The sequence below is a fragment of the Heteronotia binoei genome, chromosome 16, assembly GCF_032191835.1.
Source record: "Heteronotia binoei isolate CCM8104 ecotype False Entrance Well chromosome 16, APGP_CSIRO_Hbin_v1, whole genome shotgun sequence".
Lineage (NCBI taxonomy): Eukaryota > Metazoa > Chordata > Lepidosauria > Squamata > Gekkonidae > Heteronotia > Heteronotia binoei.
In genome coordinates this window covers 30,162,714-30,177,732 of record NC_083238.1, presented here as the reverse complement: position 1 = coordinate 30,177,732, position 15,019 = coordinate 30,162,714, and the positions used below count along the sequence as shown (strand labels likewise).

Here is a 15,019-nt window from a genome sequence, read left to right as displayed (position 1 = left end):
TCCTGACAAAGCAACAGGATGCTACTTGCAATTTAGAAATTCACACTTTACTTGCGCAACATTCCTTCTTCACCCCAGTCTAACTTCACCCCCAGTACTCCACAGTTAAACGAAGGTTGCTTACACATCATGATATGAAGCCACTTGTGGTCAAGTCATGATAAAATCAAACGCCACCCTGCAACACACAGCCCAGGTATCAGCAACTCTAATCTATGCTGCCTGGCCACTGCAAACTGTACAAGAAATGCATACTTCACTTGCAAATAATAGAAATTCCACTTGTACAGAATAGCTGGAAAACCTCACATACACATGCCCAGTGCCCTAGGAGCTTTCCCCCCCTTCAAACATTTTATTAGATAATAAAAAAGAAAATATGCAAATAATAACAATATATTAGGGTTTGTAGAATCTTTCGGGCTCAAGTGCCGTGTTCTACTGGAGAAAGTTTTCCTTCCAGACGTTTCGTTCTCTGGAAGAAAAACTTTCTCCGGTAGAACACGGCACTTGAGCCCAAAAGATTCTACAAACCCTAATGATGTTACCAGCCGTGAAAACCTGAAATCTTTGATAATAACAATATAGTAAGAATACACCTTAAAAGTGATATGCAGAAAAATTGGTAATGTAACAAAGGTAAGATACATTGGAACATAAGAATTACAGAAGCCACAAGAACCTAATAAATCGTGTTGATGGAATCTATTGTGGATTTAAATTCTTGTTTAGATTATTAGAGTTCAGGATATATTCCTGTGCACATTTGCATGGGAAAAAGTTATTTCTGATTAAAGTTGACTTTTGTAAAGTAGGTGAAGAGGTTGGGCATGCTCACAGACCTAGCCTTGTTTGGAAAGTTTGGTGCCGGGCCCAAGAGCATCTTCTCTAACTGCATCTGGTTCCTTTCTCAAAATCAGCCAATCTTGGCAGGCTGTCCATGCTTTTGTAACCTTATGGCTGGACTATTGTAACGTGTTCTATGTTGGGCTGCCCTTGAAGACAACGTAGAGATTAAGTTGGTCCAGAAGGTCGCAGTTTGGCTATCACTGGGGCTAGCCAATGTAAACATATTTTGAAGCAGCTACACCGGCAACCAGTTTGCTTTTGTGTTCAATTCAAGGCACTGGTTATGACATGTAAAGTTTTTCTTGGCCTGGGGTCCATGTATCTGAAGGACCTCTCCCATCTGCATGCTCCCATGCACCAACTATGGTTGTCGGGCTGCTACTTGCTGGCTGTTCCTCCACTCAGGGTGGCATTCCTGGCATCTACCAGAGTCTGGGTCTTATCTGTCATGGCCCCTGCTCAGCAGAATATTTATTTATCTTTATTTATCTAAGATTTATATCCCGCCCTTCCGACTAGGTGGCTCAGGGCGGCTTACAACATGTAAAACTAACATAAAATATAAAATTAAGCATTAAAATTAACATTTCATAATTTATAGTTAAAAATCTAAACAATCATTATATACATAAACATTAAAATCATACAGCGGTCTTAAAGCTACACTCGATTCAAGTTCGATTTCAGATTCAGTATTTCGGAATAGGCTCCCTGTACTGCGCAATTTATTCCATTCTAGACACAGAAATAAGCAAGAAGCTACACAGGGCACTGGAGCCCTGGAATTTCCATTAGGTGTTTCTCTAGTAGAAAGAAAAGCAGAATAGAGCTACTTAAATAAGTACGGTATGTCCCATCATCTCGATAAAGCTTCACTCAAAAAAAACGTAGTACAGAATGCTTCTTCAACTATGACATGCAAACAATTGTCTTAATTCTTCCCTGGATGAAAAGCTTTGATCAAAACATGTGCGTAACGTACTGTCAAGCTGCAACTAACTTTTTGGTAACCCCACAGGGTTTTCAAAGCAAGAGACTAGCAGAGGTGGTCTGCCATTGCCTGCCTCTAGATTCGAGTGGGCAGCCGTGTTGGCCTGAAGCAGCAGAACAAAGCAGGAGTCAGGCGGCACCTTTAAGACCAACCAAGTTTTATTCAGGATGTAAGCTTTCATATGCATGCAGACTTCTTCAAACGAGCGGATAGGATCTGTACCCTGTTGCCTGCCTCTGTGCAGCAACTTCCTGGGTGGACTCCCGTCGTTCAAATGCTAACCAGGGGTGACCCTGCTTAGCTTCTGGCTATCCTGGGCCATCCATTATAATCATGGTACACACCATGTCTTGTGAGCCGCCCTGAGCCTGCCTCGGCGGGGAGGGCGGGATATAAATAAAAGTTTATTATTATTATCCAGCTAATAAGGGCTCAAAACACATTCAACCACCTATTTCTTAAGTAAACTATTGAGCTAACCTGGGCCTTTTGTTCTCCGGTTGTCTTGACAGCTACACATTCCTAAAGGTTCACTGTCAAGAAGTCCCTGGATTGCATAACAGATTTCCCTACAGTCTTACCATATCAAAGTTATTCAAACTCTCTCTTCAAGAATGAAAGCAAATGTATTTTCTTCACGCACTCCTGAACTAGAAGAGTTTAGTGTTTTCCTTAAGTTAAAGACCTACCTTTGCAGAGCTATGAATCAAGCCCTTCCCTATGCAACACAGCTAACTATTCGTTTATAAAAAAGAAAACACAGGTTATTTTCAGAGATGTGCACTGAAGATTAACATCTTTTCGTGTTTCTTCAAACTGCTTTGAGTCTCTAGTAGAAAGAAAAGCGGAACAGAGGGACGGTGGCTCAGTGGTAGAGCATCTGCTTGGGAAGCAGAAGGTCCCAGGTTCAATCCCTGGCATCTCCAAAAAAGGGTCCAGGCAAATAGGTGTGAAAAACCTCAGCTTGAGACCCTGGAGAGCCGCTGCCAGTCTGAGAAGACAATACTGACTTTGATGGACCAAGGGTCTGATTCAGTAAAAGGCAGCTTCATATGTTCATATGTTCATACAAAGTTAAGGAACAAAAAAATAAAACTGTACACAATAGTAAAAGAAAAGTGTTTAATGCTAAGGTGAAGCAACCTGTACATTAACCCTAGTAATTGTAAGTCTATATCAATCTTTAAGTATGGCACCAGTTTAAAACACATCAAAATAATAGTTGTGTATATCTTAACAGCAAATATGCATTAGAAAACTGCATGAACCTATCCATCTACTGGGAAACTTGTCTCAACATCTGACTCCAGCTGGGGTGTTAAACAGAAGGAAGTGTTTCTTTTTCCCTCTTCAGCGCCAAACCAAAGATGATTTGCAAGAAGTAGTTACCTAAACAACTCTGTGTTTTTACTGTCTAATTTATACTACAGACAAATTAACAAAACGGCAAGGGCTAGGGTTATCAAAACAATTCTCAACTCAAAGCTGAAAAGAAGGGGGAGGGAGTGAAAATGGCACAGGCAAAGCAAACCCTCCACAACTCAGCTTGACAAACAAAATGTATACTAACAGCCGTGAATCTTATCTTTGACAGGCAATACTGATAACAATCTGATGGACTGGAAGATGCAACAGGGAGATGTTTTAGAAGAAATTCTGGAAGCAATCAAGAATTGATAATTGCAGGAAACAGCGTATAAATGCAGACTGTAAGGATGTTGCCGAGAGCAACAATGCCAAGCAGAACATTACTCCAACTTCCAGCTACAAATACAAACTGGCAAAAAAGTTTCAAGAAGTCTGATCTTTCTCATAGCTGTCAAAGTGCGTTTAGCTGTGGGGGGTGGGGGTGGGAGAGAGAAGGCAGCTGTTTGCTATGCTGGAAACCTTAATACTCCAAAGAGATAAAGGATTATCTTGACTAATACACTCTTGACTGACCTGCTGGACCATCAGTCACACTGGGAAGAGTAAAAAAAAAAAATGACACTGGGGGGTGGTGGGGGGAGAAGGATTATGTCAGAAGAAGGAAAAAGGCAAATGACTGGTCTAGAAATATGGAGCAAAAGAACAGCTCCAACTGGAGCGTAAACCAAGAAGTATCAGATAACATATTCCCCTCACCTTTCCATTAATAAAAAAACCAGAAGAAACATGTGGGCGTTATCTTTTTAACCAGCTGTGAACACACTACTTTGCATAGTCTTCTCAGGACAGCTCACTAGATTAAAAGAGGTGTTTAGGGTCCATGCAAAAGGAATTTTAAGATATGGAGGAGCATTGAGGCATGTAAGCTCTCAGAGGCAACAGAGCAGTGGTATAGTCCAGAACCCAGTTTAAGAACTGATCCGTTAGGCCGCACTGCCCTCCCTGATTAGGTGCAAATGCTGATTCACAAGCCAAGCAATACCAGCATAAACTTTCACTAGATTGCTTTCTACAAATTGATAAGCCCTGGTCCAATGTACTGTTACTGGCTCGGTCAGAAAATATTACTGCTTCTAGCTCAAGAGACCACACTGTGTACCTAAAAACATAACACGATGTTGCCACCAATGTTCCCTCTAAACTGCAGAATCTTGTGAGCAAAAATTCTATTTTGTGAGCTACTGGCTTTCAAGTTGTGAGCTTATTAGTGTGCTCTGGGGTCATCCTTCCTGAGCGAAGACAAAAAATGTGTGAGCCAGAAGCTAAAAATCTGTGAGCTAGCTCACGCTAACTCAGCTTAGAGGGAACACCGGTTGTCACCACTGCATTAGAAGAACGTCCTTTCCTCTTCCCCTGTCTCATTACCAATGGTCAGAGGAAAAATTAACCTGCTGGATTTTTTAATGTCAATATTGCAAAGATAGGAAGAGAACTGCCCCTCCCAAGAGTTCAAAACAATTAAAAGTAGATCAGAAAATGTGTATGGTAAACCAGAGGAACTGCATTATGTTACTTTTCCCCTCATCCAATTTGTAACACAGGACTGCAGTTTAATTATAGCTTTGCCTACCCGGTTATGAAACAGCATAAGTGTATGAAAATAAAAAATGACTAAGTTCCACAGTTGTCTCTGCGTCCTCCCTCCAGCATACATGCTAACAATGGTCAGTGTCTATCACAGCAAGCAGACTACGCGCCAGCCAGAGCTCTGTTTACAAACTGGCATACCTCCAGAGTTCACACATCAATCCTTACTAAAATGGGGGCAGAAGATAGGATGACTTCTGCTATCACATGTTTTCACTAGGACAGCAAATGATCCTGTTTGTCTTGTCCTGCCACTAAAGTACTACCAGAGGGCTGGAATTACACTTGGAGAGCTACATCTGTCCATTATGCCAGCAAGAGCAGGGATCTTCCTCAACAAAATGCTTCCAAAAATCCCTGCACACATTATACACCCTCCAATGCAGCACAATGTTCTGCATTCGGTACCACTCCATAGGCCTATCTGAATCTAGTTTCTCACAATCGGCTGTTTTCAAAACAACCTATCCCTGTGGCTCTTAACCTTAAATCCACTACCACCTACCAAATATACAACGTTGTCATGAATCATATGTCAAGCCACAAGCAAAAATTAACAACATAAAAGCACCCCAAACAAGGCAACTTTATTTATAGAAGCATATTTACAATATATGTATACACAGGGGTCATTTTGTAGAAAAACAGGTGGTGGAGCTCATCCAGGGATTGTTATGCAGCTGCACCTACTATTCAATGGACATATGAAGCTGTTTAATACTGAATCACACCCTCGGTCCATCAAAGTCAGTATTGTCTACTCAGACTGGCAGCGGCTCTCCAGGGTCTCAAGCTGAAGTTTTTCACACCAATTTGCCTGAACCCTTTTCAGTTGGAGATGCCGGGGATTGAACCTGGGAGGCTGGGACCTTCTGCTTCCCAAGCAGATGCTCTACCACTGAGCCACCGTCCCTCCCCTAAGGACAAGGTGGAAAGGAGGAGGTGGAACTCTCAGAAAGGTTCAGGAGCTGCGCTTCTGTGAGCTCCCGCTGAATCCGAGGCCTGTGTATACAACACTCAAATCTTAGCCATACATTAAATGAGATCATTGTATCTCTGAGGGCCACCAGCCAACTTTTCAATGTTGGAATGATTCTTATTTATTGTGTGCCACTTTTTAAACGGCCTATGGGAAAATTTGCCCTGACTTGGATGGCCTAGGTTAGCCCAATCTCATCAGATCTCAAAAGCTTAAGTAGGGTTGGCCTTGGTTAATACCTGGATGGGAAACCACCAAGAAAGTTTCGGGTCCCTACACAGTGGCAGGCAAAGGCAAACTACCTCATTTGTCTCTTGCCCTTGAAAACCCTACAGCATTGCCATAATTGGATTGCAAACTGATAGCACTTTGAACAATCAGGGGAGAAATCTAAGCTGAGAAATAAATCTCACAATGGTTTCTGAGACTGCCAGTGACCAAGCAGGTACTTCCTAAAACCTCAAATCTCTATTGTCTCCCAAGAATGCCTCTCATGGGGATCTGGCCCTGCTCCCATTATCCAACCCAACATTTCTGAAATGTCTGTTCAATCATCTCCTATACTTCTTGTCCAAGACCTTTCAACCAACCAACCAACCTCAATTCCTCTCAAATGCCTTTTTTCCTTAATCCCACATGTACGGTTTGAAATGAATTACAAATGTTTATCTTTCAAACACAAGGATTTGCATTTAGGAGTCAATGTACACTTCCAAGATTCTCATGCCCAGTTCTATTGTTTCCATGTAGAACAAAAGGAAATATTTGAAGTTGGAGATTATTTATAAAGCCCATTCATGTCACGTGTTCCTTTGTCCTAGAAAGCCAGTCAGGATGAGATCTGGAGCAAACCTTCAGCTCATATACATTACATATCCTCCCCTCCCTTGCACTCCTCCTTCATAATAAGTAGGCTATTAGGGAACTGAGAGATTCCAACTTATTTGAAAGTAAGATTTCCTTGGCCTTTAGAACTAGGAACAAGCGCCTAAAGCAGATTCTGTGCTAGCTCATAGTGCCTCCCCTTCCCATATGACCCCAACAACAGAAAAACTCTAATAGAAGATACTGGATTTATATTCCGCCCTATACTCTGAATCTCAGTCTCAAAGCACTCACAATCTCCTTTACCTCCCCCCGCCCCACAACAGACACTCTGTGAGGTAAGTGGGGCTGAGAAAGCTCTTACAGCAGCTGCCCTTTCAAGGACAACTCCTGCAAGAGCTATGGCTGACCCAAGGCCATCCCAGCAGCTGCAAGCGGAGGAGTGGGGAATCAAATTAAGCTCTCCTAGATAAGAGTCCACACTCTTAACCGCTACACCAAACTGGCTAATAGCATACTGGAAAAAACTACCAACATGGAAGCTACCAATTTTAGTACTGCCAGTTCATGGAGGTGGGACAACACTGATGTGGGAAAGTAGCAGTATCATTGGTTCCTCCCATAAAACCTCATAATCGTTTGTTGATGCACTGGAAGAAGACCAACTGTTAGTGCTCCCGCTCCACTGAGACAAGATAGGAATGGGTCTTTAAGGTTGAATCTATAAAAACTACAGCATCCACAAACCAATGGGAGACCATTTTAATCTCCTTGGGCATACTATTAGAGACCTGAAAGTCACCACTATCATTAAAAAAAAATCAAAGGGAGTATAAAATGTGGAAGTGCTGAATTAGAACTGATCAATAACTCATTAAACAGGCATCTGAACAAGTGTGCATAAACATGATAGTTTATACCTTGGAAAAAAATTTGTTGGTCTTAAAGGTGCCACTGGACTCAAATTTTGTTCTGCTGCTTCAGACCAACACAGCTACTCCACCTGAATCTATCAAAGTATTAAATGCCATGTTGACTTAAACAGAGACTTTGAACTTCCTTACTCACTACCATTGCTAATGGCTCTACACAGAACCAGCTTTATAGAAACTCTGACTGACTGTTCTTAACATGTTTTACCAGACTATATAACAATATATGCTAATTATCACTTAAACCCTCACTTAGCTGTTCAAACCTCTGACCTCCCTCATCTGTAACTGCTAATTCTGCTTCAGACACAGAGAGTTCACACTTTGAAGTTTTATGATGGGATTCAAACCTCATCTTTCTACCTCTCATTCCCCTCCTAAATTTACACTTGACAGATTCATTGCAGAATTTATTCCCTGCCTTAACTCCTTCTCCTTAAACTCCTTCTTGCAAGCTTCCCCACAGAATTCTCATTACGATTTCCTTTCACATATCTGAAAAAGCGTACTCCTGATTTCACAGTACCTTCTTGGGGCATTCATGCATACAAGCACACAGATACCAGTCATCCACTCACTCTACCTCTGTGTCTGTCTTTTGCATTCACACATGACCAAAAGAAAGAATCAAACACGGAAATCAAACACAAATGAAATCAAGTTCCATTACTTTTCACCCTTTCAGAATTTTTTACATTTTTTTCTTTAGGCCACACCCCAAACAAGAACTACTGGCCTCCAGAAAGTGAAACAAAGTGATCAAGACAAAAAGAGAATAGGTGTATGAGTTGGCTGCAAACTCCTAGAACTCATTGCTCAGCCTGTGCCTACATGACCTGCCAGACACATACACAACCACACAGCAGAAGTTAGAAGAGTGGTTTTAAGTGAGTAATGTGGTTTTGCAGGCACAAATTGAAGATTTAATTATTAGCCACTCCTATGATTTCTTACATAAGGCCTCTACATTCTAACGTGGACCAAGATTATCTGTAAACACACAATGGTGAATTTGGATCCTAGATTGATGTGGCCTTGTGGATCCTATGCATCACCATCCACCCCTTTGTTTTTTCTCCATATTTTAACATATCTGTATACTTCCACGCACCTGATTACCTACCTTGCCCCAATATAAATAAATCATTTTTCATTCTTCAGCACTTTTCCTAATTCATTCAAGACTTTTATTTATTTATTTATTTAGTGGACTTATATCCCGCCCTTCTCACTGAAGTGTCTCAGGGCGGCTCACAGCATAATAATTCATACAATTCGATTTAAAACATTTACAAATACAATTAAAACCATAATTAATAAAACAAGATAAGATAAAACCAGCGGTCTATAGAAGCATTTTGTTCCATCCAGAGATGTTCTCATTATCAGTTAGGTGTTATAGGCCTGCCGGAAGAGGGCTGTCTTACAGGCCCTGCGGAACTGCCCTAGGTTTTAGACACGTGTACACATGTACAGCATCATAAGGCACGCCTCTCACTTGATACATGAAGGATGTGTTCTCAAGGCCACCCTATAACTACTCTGCCATATAGATAGATCCAAGTGGGCAGCCGTGTTGGTCTGAAGCAGTAGAACAAAGTAGTAGTCAAGTTTCACCTTTAAGATCAACAAAGTTTTATTCAGAATGTAAGCTTTCGTGTGCTCTAAGCACACTTCATCAGACGAGGAATCAGGTACAGTGAGCAGAGCTACATATAGCTGGTAGGCAGTGGTTTAGAATGCAAAATGGTACAGATTTAAGATCCAATGAAAGAATAGTAAAATGAACAAACTGAGCAAACCTTCGACCTGGGTAGCATGAGCATGAGAAAGCAATAAAACAGTAATACGTCAAAATGTGCGCATGTCTGTTAATCACTCTGTTGTTATAAGCCTGGGCCAAAAAGGTAAGGACTCAGTCTGCAAAGGTGCAACTTGACTTCTACTCTGTTCCACACTGTCATATGGTGCAATCCTATGCACTTATGTTTCTGTACATTTCTTAGAGCCCACATTGGTGAGGAACAGCAGCAATGTTAAAAACAAAATTCCGCATTCAACTGCACTGATCTTCACAACTTATGAGATCCAAGGATGGATCTTCTCAGAGCACACTCTTCTGGGGGAAATGGAGAAGTGTAACTTTCATCATTATTATCGTTTTAGGGTTCAGGCTGAAGTCAGCTCTGCATGAAACTGCACTGATCTTCAAACCCTATAAACCTAACCAGAAACCTCCCCTCCCCTTGAGATTCGTGCTTCTGGATGCAGTTGGGATTGTAACCCCCATCACTACACACATTATTCATATCCTAGGGCAGTGGTGCCAGAGGTGGCACTCAGAGCCCTTTCTGTGGGCATGCATGCTCCCTTGTCCCCCCCCTCCCCGCACACAAGGCTCGGCAGTTTTAGTTTAAAGAAAGAAGATATTGGATTTATATCCCACCTTTCACTCTGAATCTCAGGGTCTCAGAACAGCTCACAATCTCCTTTATCTTCCTCCCCCACAACAGACACCCTGTGAGGTAGGTGGGGTTGAGAGAAGCTCTCCAAGAAGCTGCCCTTTCAAGGACAGCTCTGTGATAGCTATGGCTCACCTAAGGTCATTCCAGCAGCTGAAAGTGGAGGAGTGGGGAATTAAACCCGGTTCTCCCAGATAAGAGTCCATGCACTTAACTTTTACACCAAACTGCCCCTCCTTTCTCACATCAGACTTTCTAGTTAATACAATTCAGACTATTCCTGAAGTTTCCAAGGGTAGCTGTGCTGGTCCATAGTAGAACAACTAGATTCTAGCCCAGGAGCACCTTAGAGAACAATAAGATTTGGGGGAGGGGGCACAAGCTTTCCAGCATTAGAGCTCCCTCCATTAGATAAAAGGAGCTTTGAGTCTCAAAAATCTTGTTCTCTAAGGTGCTGCTGGACTCAGATTTTGTCATATAAATCAATGGACTCCTTTCATCAACTTAATTTATTAACTAAGGTCATGTATCCCTTGCCTTCCTCCCCCCAAAGGACACTGAAGTGGTTTGACACACTCTCCCCTTCTCTTTTATCCTCACAATGAACCTATGAGGCAGGTTAACTCAGAGTATATTACTGGTCCAAGGTTTCCCAGCAAGCTGCCAGGGCAGAGTGGGCATATGAATCAGGACCTCCAAGATCTGATTTGGACACCCTAAGCACCAGCTCCTACTAAACACACTATATTTTATGGTATTTTTTTTCTAATGGCAAACTAGAATGATATTTATAATGTATGTTACATGTTCAAAAGGAAATTAGGTGGACAGGAACACCTCTGGGAAAGGCATGTTCTCAGTTTAACCCAGATTTGCAAGCAACAGAGCAATGAACAGCCTCCATTTATTGCCTTATGACACTCTCACCATCATTCTCCCATGCTGACATATTACTATTTTGTTGGTTTCCTAAGCAAATGCTATCCAGACCAAATGTTCTTTCAGTTTGTTAATTTCACTATGAGTTGTTTTTTTTCTAAACTAATACCACAGTATTCAGGTTTTAGTTTAGTTCAGGTTGGCACTTTGCGATAAATAAGTGGGTTTTGGGTTGCAGTTTGGGCACTTGGTCTCTAAAAGGTTCGCCATCACTGTCCTAGGGACACTGATTATCAGGGCAACCCTTATGGTGCATGCATGGCTCTAGTGCAGGGGTGGCCAACGGTAGCTCTCCAGATGTTTTTTTGCCTACAACTCCCATCAGCCCCAGTCATTGGCCATGCTGGCTGGGGCTGATGGGAATTGTAGGCAAATAAACATCTGGAGAGCTACCGTTGGCCACCCCTACTCTAGTGCAAATCTACAACAGGTTTAGACTGAGTAGCTCAGCATAGGATCGCACTGCGCCGGTGCAGGAAGCGGTAGTGATTTTCTCCCCCCTCCCATCAGCCCTAGTCATTGGCCATGCTGGCTGGGGCTGACGGGAACTGTAGGCAAAAAAAATCTGGAGAGCTACCGTTGGCCACCCCTGCTCTAGTGCAAATCTACAACAGGTTTAGACTGAGTAGCTCAGCATAGGATCGCACTGCGCCGGTGCAGGAAGCGGTAGTGATTTTCTCCCCTCCTTTTACCTGCGCAGGTAAAAGCTTGGGATTTTTGCACCTGCCCAGGGTCACACACACAGATATTTGCAAGGGACACGTCTGGCGGCGTCACGAGAAAGAGCCACGCTGCAGCCAAAGGCACTCTCCTCGTCCCCGGCCGCCGCCCGGCAGGCCCACTCACTCACTCACCCGGCTTCCCGCATGACGTTGCCGTCGCCGCAGTCGCAGGCGCCCCCGGCCTGGCTGCGGAACATGTTGTAGTCGTGGCCGGCGTGCTCGCCTTGGTGGAAGCACTCGGCGCAGAGGCTCATGCAGGGCGAGATGCCGCAAGTCCTGCAGCGGTAGGCCACGAAGTTGGCCGTCCACACCAGGCCGCAGAGGGTGGCCGGGTCGTAGGCCCTCACCGCCTGCACGAAGCCCTCCCACGGCTCGCCGCCCGCCAGCAGGCAGCGGCACCAAGCCAACGCCTCCGACACCGCCTCGCCGCCCGGCGCCGGCCGCAGCACCCGCTCCAGCAGCGCCTGCAGCTCCGCGCTGGCCTCGCTCTCCTCCACGCCCGAGCCGCCGCCGTTGCTGCTGCTGCAGCCGCCCAGAGCAGCTTTCAGGCGCGCCGCCGTGGAGCGCTTCTCTCGCGGACTCGTCCCGGCTCCGGCCCCCGCCATGACGGGACCCCTGGCCGCTGCCTTCTTCCCCCTTCCCGCCTCAGCTGCGACGGCCGGGGTTGTGGCGGCGGCGGCGGGATCCGCCGGCTCCTACTCGCTCCCTCTCTCGCTAGGCTGCCTCCTTCCTTCCCCTCCTAGCGGTGCCTCTCGCGATAGCCGGGAAAGCCGGCAGCCTCTCTACTCAGGCCGCCTACTCCTCTCGGGCCTCCACCTTCTGCTGCTGCTGCTGCCACAGACCGAGCCTGGCTCACTGGCGCCTGCCCTGCCCCTCGCCCGCTTCTCTCCTCTCCTCTCCGCCGCCGCCTCTTAGGGTTGCCAAGTCCAATTTAAGAAATATCTGGGGACTTTGGGGGTGGAGCCAGGAGACTTTGGGGGTGGAGCCGGGAGACATTAGGGGTGGAGCCAAGAGCAAGGCTGTGACAAGCATAATTGAACTCCAAAGGGAGTTCTGGCCATCACATTTAAAGGGACGGCACACTTTTTCAATGCCTTCCTTCCATAGGAAATAATGAAGGATAGGGGCACCTTCTTTGGGGGCTCATAGAATTGGACCCCCTGGTCCAATCGTTTTGAAACTTGGGGGGTATTTTGGGGAGCGGCACTAGATGCTGTACTGAAAATTTGGTGCCTCTACCTCAAAAAACAGTCCCCCACAGAGCCCCAGATACCCACGGATCAATTCTCCATTATTTTCTATGGGAATAAATCTCCATAGGGAATAACAGAGTTCCCAGCAGACATTTCCCTCCCCTCCCCCCCCCCCCCGCTTTCTGATGACCCTGAAGTGGGGGGAGGGCCTCCAAACCGGGGGATCCCCTGCCCCCACCTGGGGATTGGCAACCCTATTACCTCTGCAGCGTGGGTCGAGGCAGGGCCTCTGTACAATCAGGGCGGTGCCAGGCTTTCTGGTGCTCTAGGCGAGTCACACACTAGTGCCCTTCCCCCCCATTATTAAAAACGAAGAGCACCGAACTTGAAAGTTTTTAATTTACTGATTTTTAATTTTTCAAAAACATGTGATAAATTATTTAAAAAAATAGTGAGAATAAGCGCTCGCTGATCACGCCAGGAAAGAGGGTGGCAAGACAGGACGAAGTGGGAGGCCAAGTCACACATTGGGGAGAGGGAGGTGGCTTGGCTTTGTTGAGGGAAGCTTGATGGTGGGAGATGACAAGGTGAAAGCGGTCAGGAGGCGGAGTCACACACTAGGGAGGGGGTGCCCCCTAGGCCAGGTGGTGCCCCAGGCAAGTGCCTACTTTGCCTGCTCCCATGCACCGGCCCTGTGTACAAGGGTTCTGCAGAGGCCTGGAAACCTTTCTGGTCTTTTCACATTGTCATATGGGCGGGGGCGAGCCTGGGGGCTTTGGGATGGACACTGGGAGCTCATTGAGTGAACTTAGACCACTGACAGGCACTCTCCCCACCCACCCCTTTCTTCTTTTAGCCTAAGGTACCCCCATAGGGTGGTTATGAAGTTAAATTAAAACAAAGGATTTGCTTATTAAATTAGATTTTTAGGCTGCCCTCTCCTGCAAGCAGGGCTTAGTGCGGCTTACAAAGGCATACAAATCCAGGGCTTTTTTTTTTTTTTTTTAACTCAGCAGGAACTCCCCTGTGCCTCCCCAGTGCTGAAACCATCGGGGAGGCATTTAAAGAGGCCTCTCTGTGCCTTCCGCAGTGTGCCACCTGGAGCCCTGGTGGAGCTCTGCTCCTGTGCACTCCTGTCCGCCCCCCCCCCAGCCCTGAAAATAGCTAAGAATTAAAATTAACAATAAAATATACCATATGTGCATCGGAGTATATTACTCCATTTCAAGATGGCAAAAAAAGTTAAATTTCCAGACCTCCTGGATGGAGGATTTTAGAGAATGGGGCAAGCATGAAAGCACCAGGCTGCATCCTGTACCTTCACTGCCCTCAACCAAATGCCCAGTGAAACATCTCTGCCTTACATGCCCTGCAGAAAGGCAGCAAATCCCCAAAAAAGATGGAAGCAGAACAATCTTGGGAACTACTTTGAGCCCCCACTGGGGAAAGAAAGTGCAACTTTTCATTTAAGCACGCTCTCTCTCCCCTAAGCTGGTACAAATTGTGATTTATTTTTTTTTCATTTTGATATGAAGTTCCCTCAAGAAAATTGCTTTGGAAAATAAAAAATGGCCATTACTAGTGCAATTCTTTAAAATTCCAGAGGGGTAAACATGTTAGCAAAAAGGAACAGAAGATTTACAAGATTTTATTACAGCATAAGCTTTTGTGGACTACAGTTCACTTCCCCACTTGCATGTAGTATGAGGAGGACCCAATCTGATAAAGAGGGTTCTAGTCCATGAAAGCTTACAATGGAATCAAATCTTTCTTGCTTTCAAGATGTCAGTAAATTCTCATTTATTTTGATTGTATGCTGTGTCTCATGGATGCATAAATCATCATACCATATTTGGATTTCAGCCACAATTTTATATATGTTGTTAGCTGCCTCCAGTCTCATTCAGGGGAGAGGGGTATATAAATTTGATAAATAAATAAAAATCCTAAACTCAAAAGAAAAACAGTGCACTCAGATCGAAGTGTTCATATTAAAGATGCTACTGGACTCGATTTTTATTCTGTTGCTTGGGCCCAACACGACTACCCACCTTAAAAAAAAAAAACTGGAGCCTTCGGTGTTTTTACCATTCCTCATTATTTCCAGGAGAG

The 15,019-nt window shown here is 44.6% G+C and overlaps 1 protein-coding gene across 1 annotated transcript in view; it reads right to left on the bottom strand.

The window, feature by feature from the left end:
* UBR3 (ubiquitin protein ligase E3 component n-recognin 3) overlaps positions 1–12,331 on the bottom strand; it is a 146,516-nt gene extending 134,185 nt beyond the window's left edge. Inside the window, exon 1 of the mRNA XM_060257442.1 lies at positions 11,847–12,331. Within this exon, the coding sequence (XP_060113425.1) occupies positions 11,847–12,319 (473 nt within the window). The 5' untranslated portion in view covers positions 12,320–12,331. The remainder of the gene's footprint in view (positions 1–11,846) is intronic.
* Positions 12,332–15,019: the final 2,688 nt, after the last annotated feature.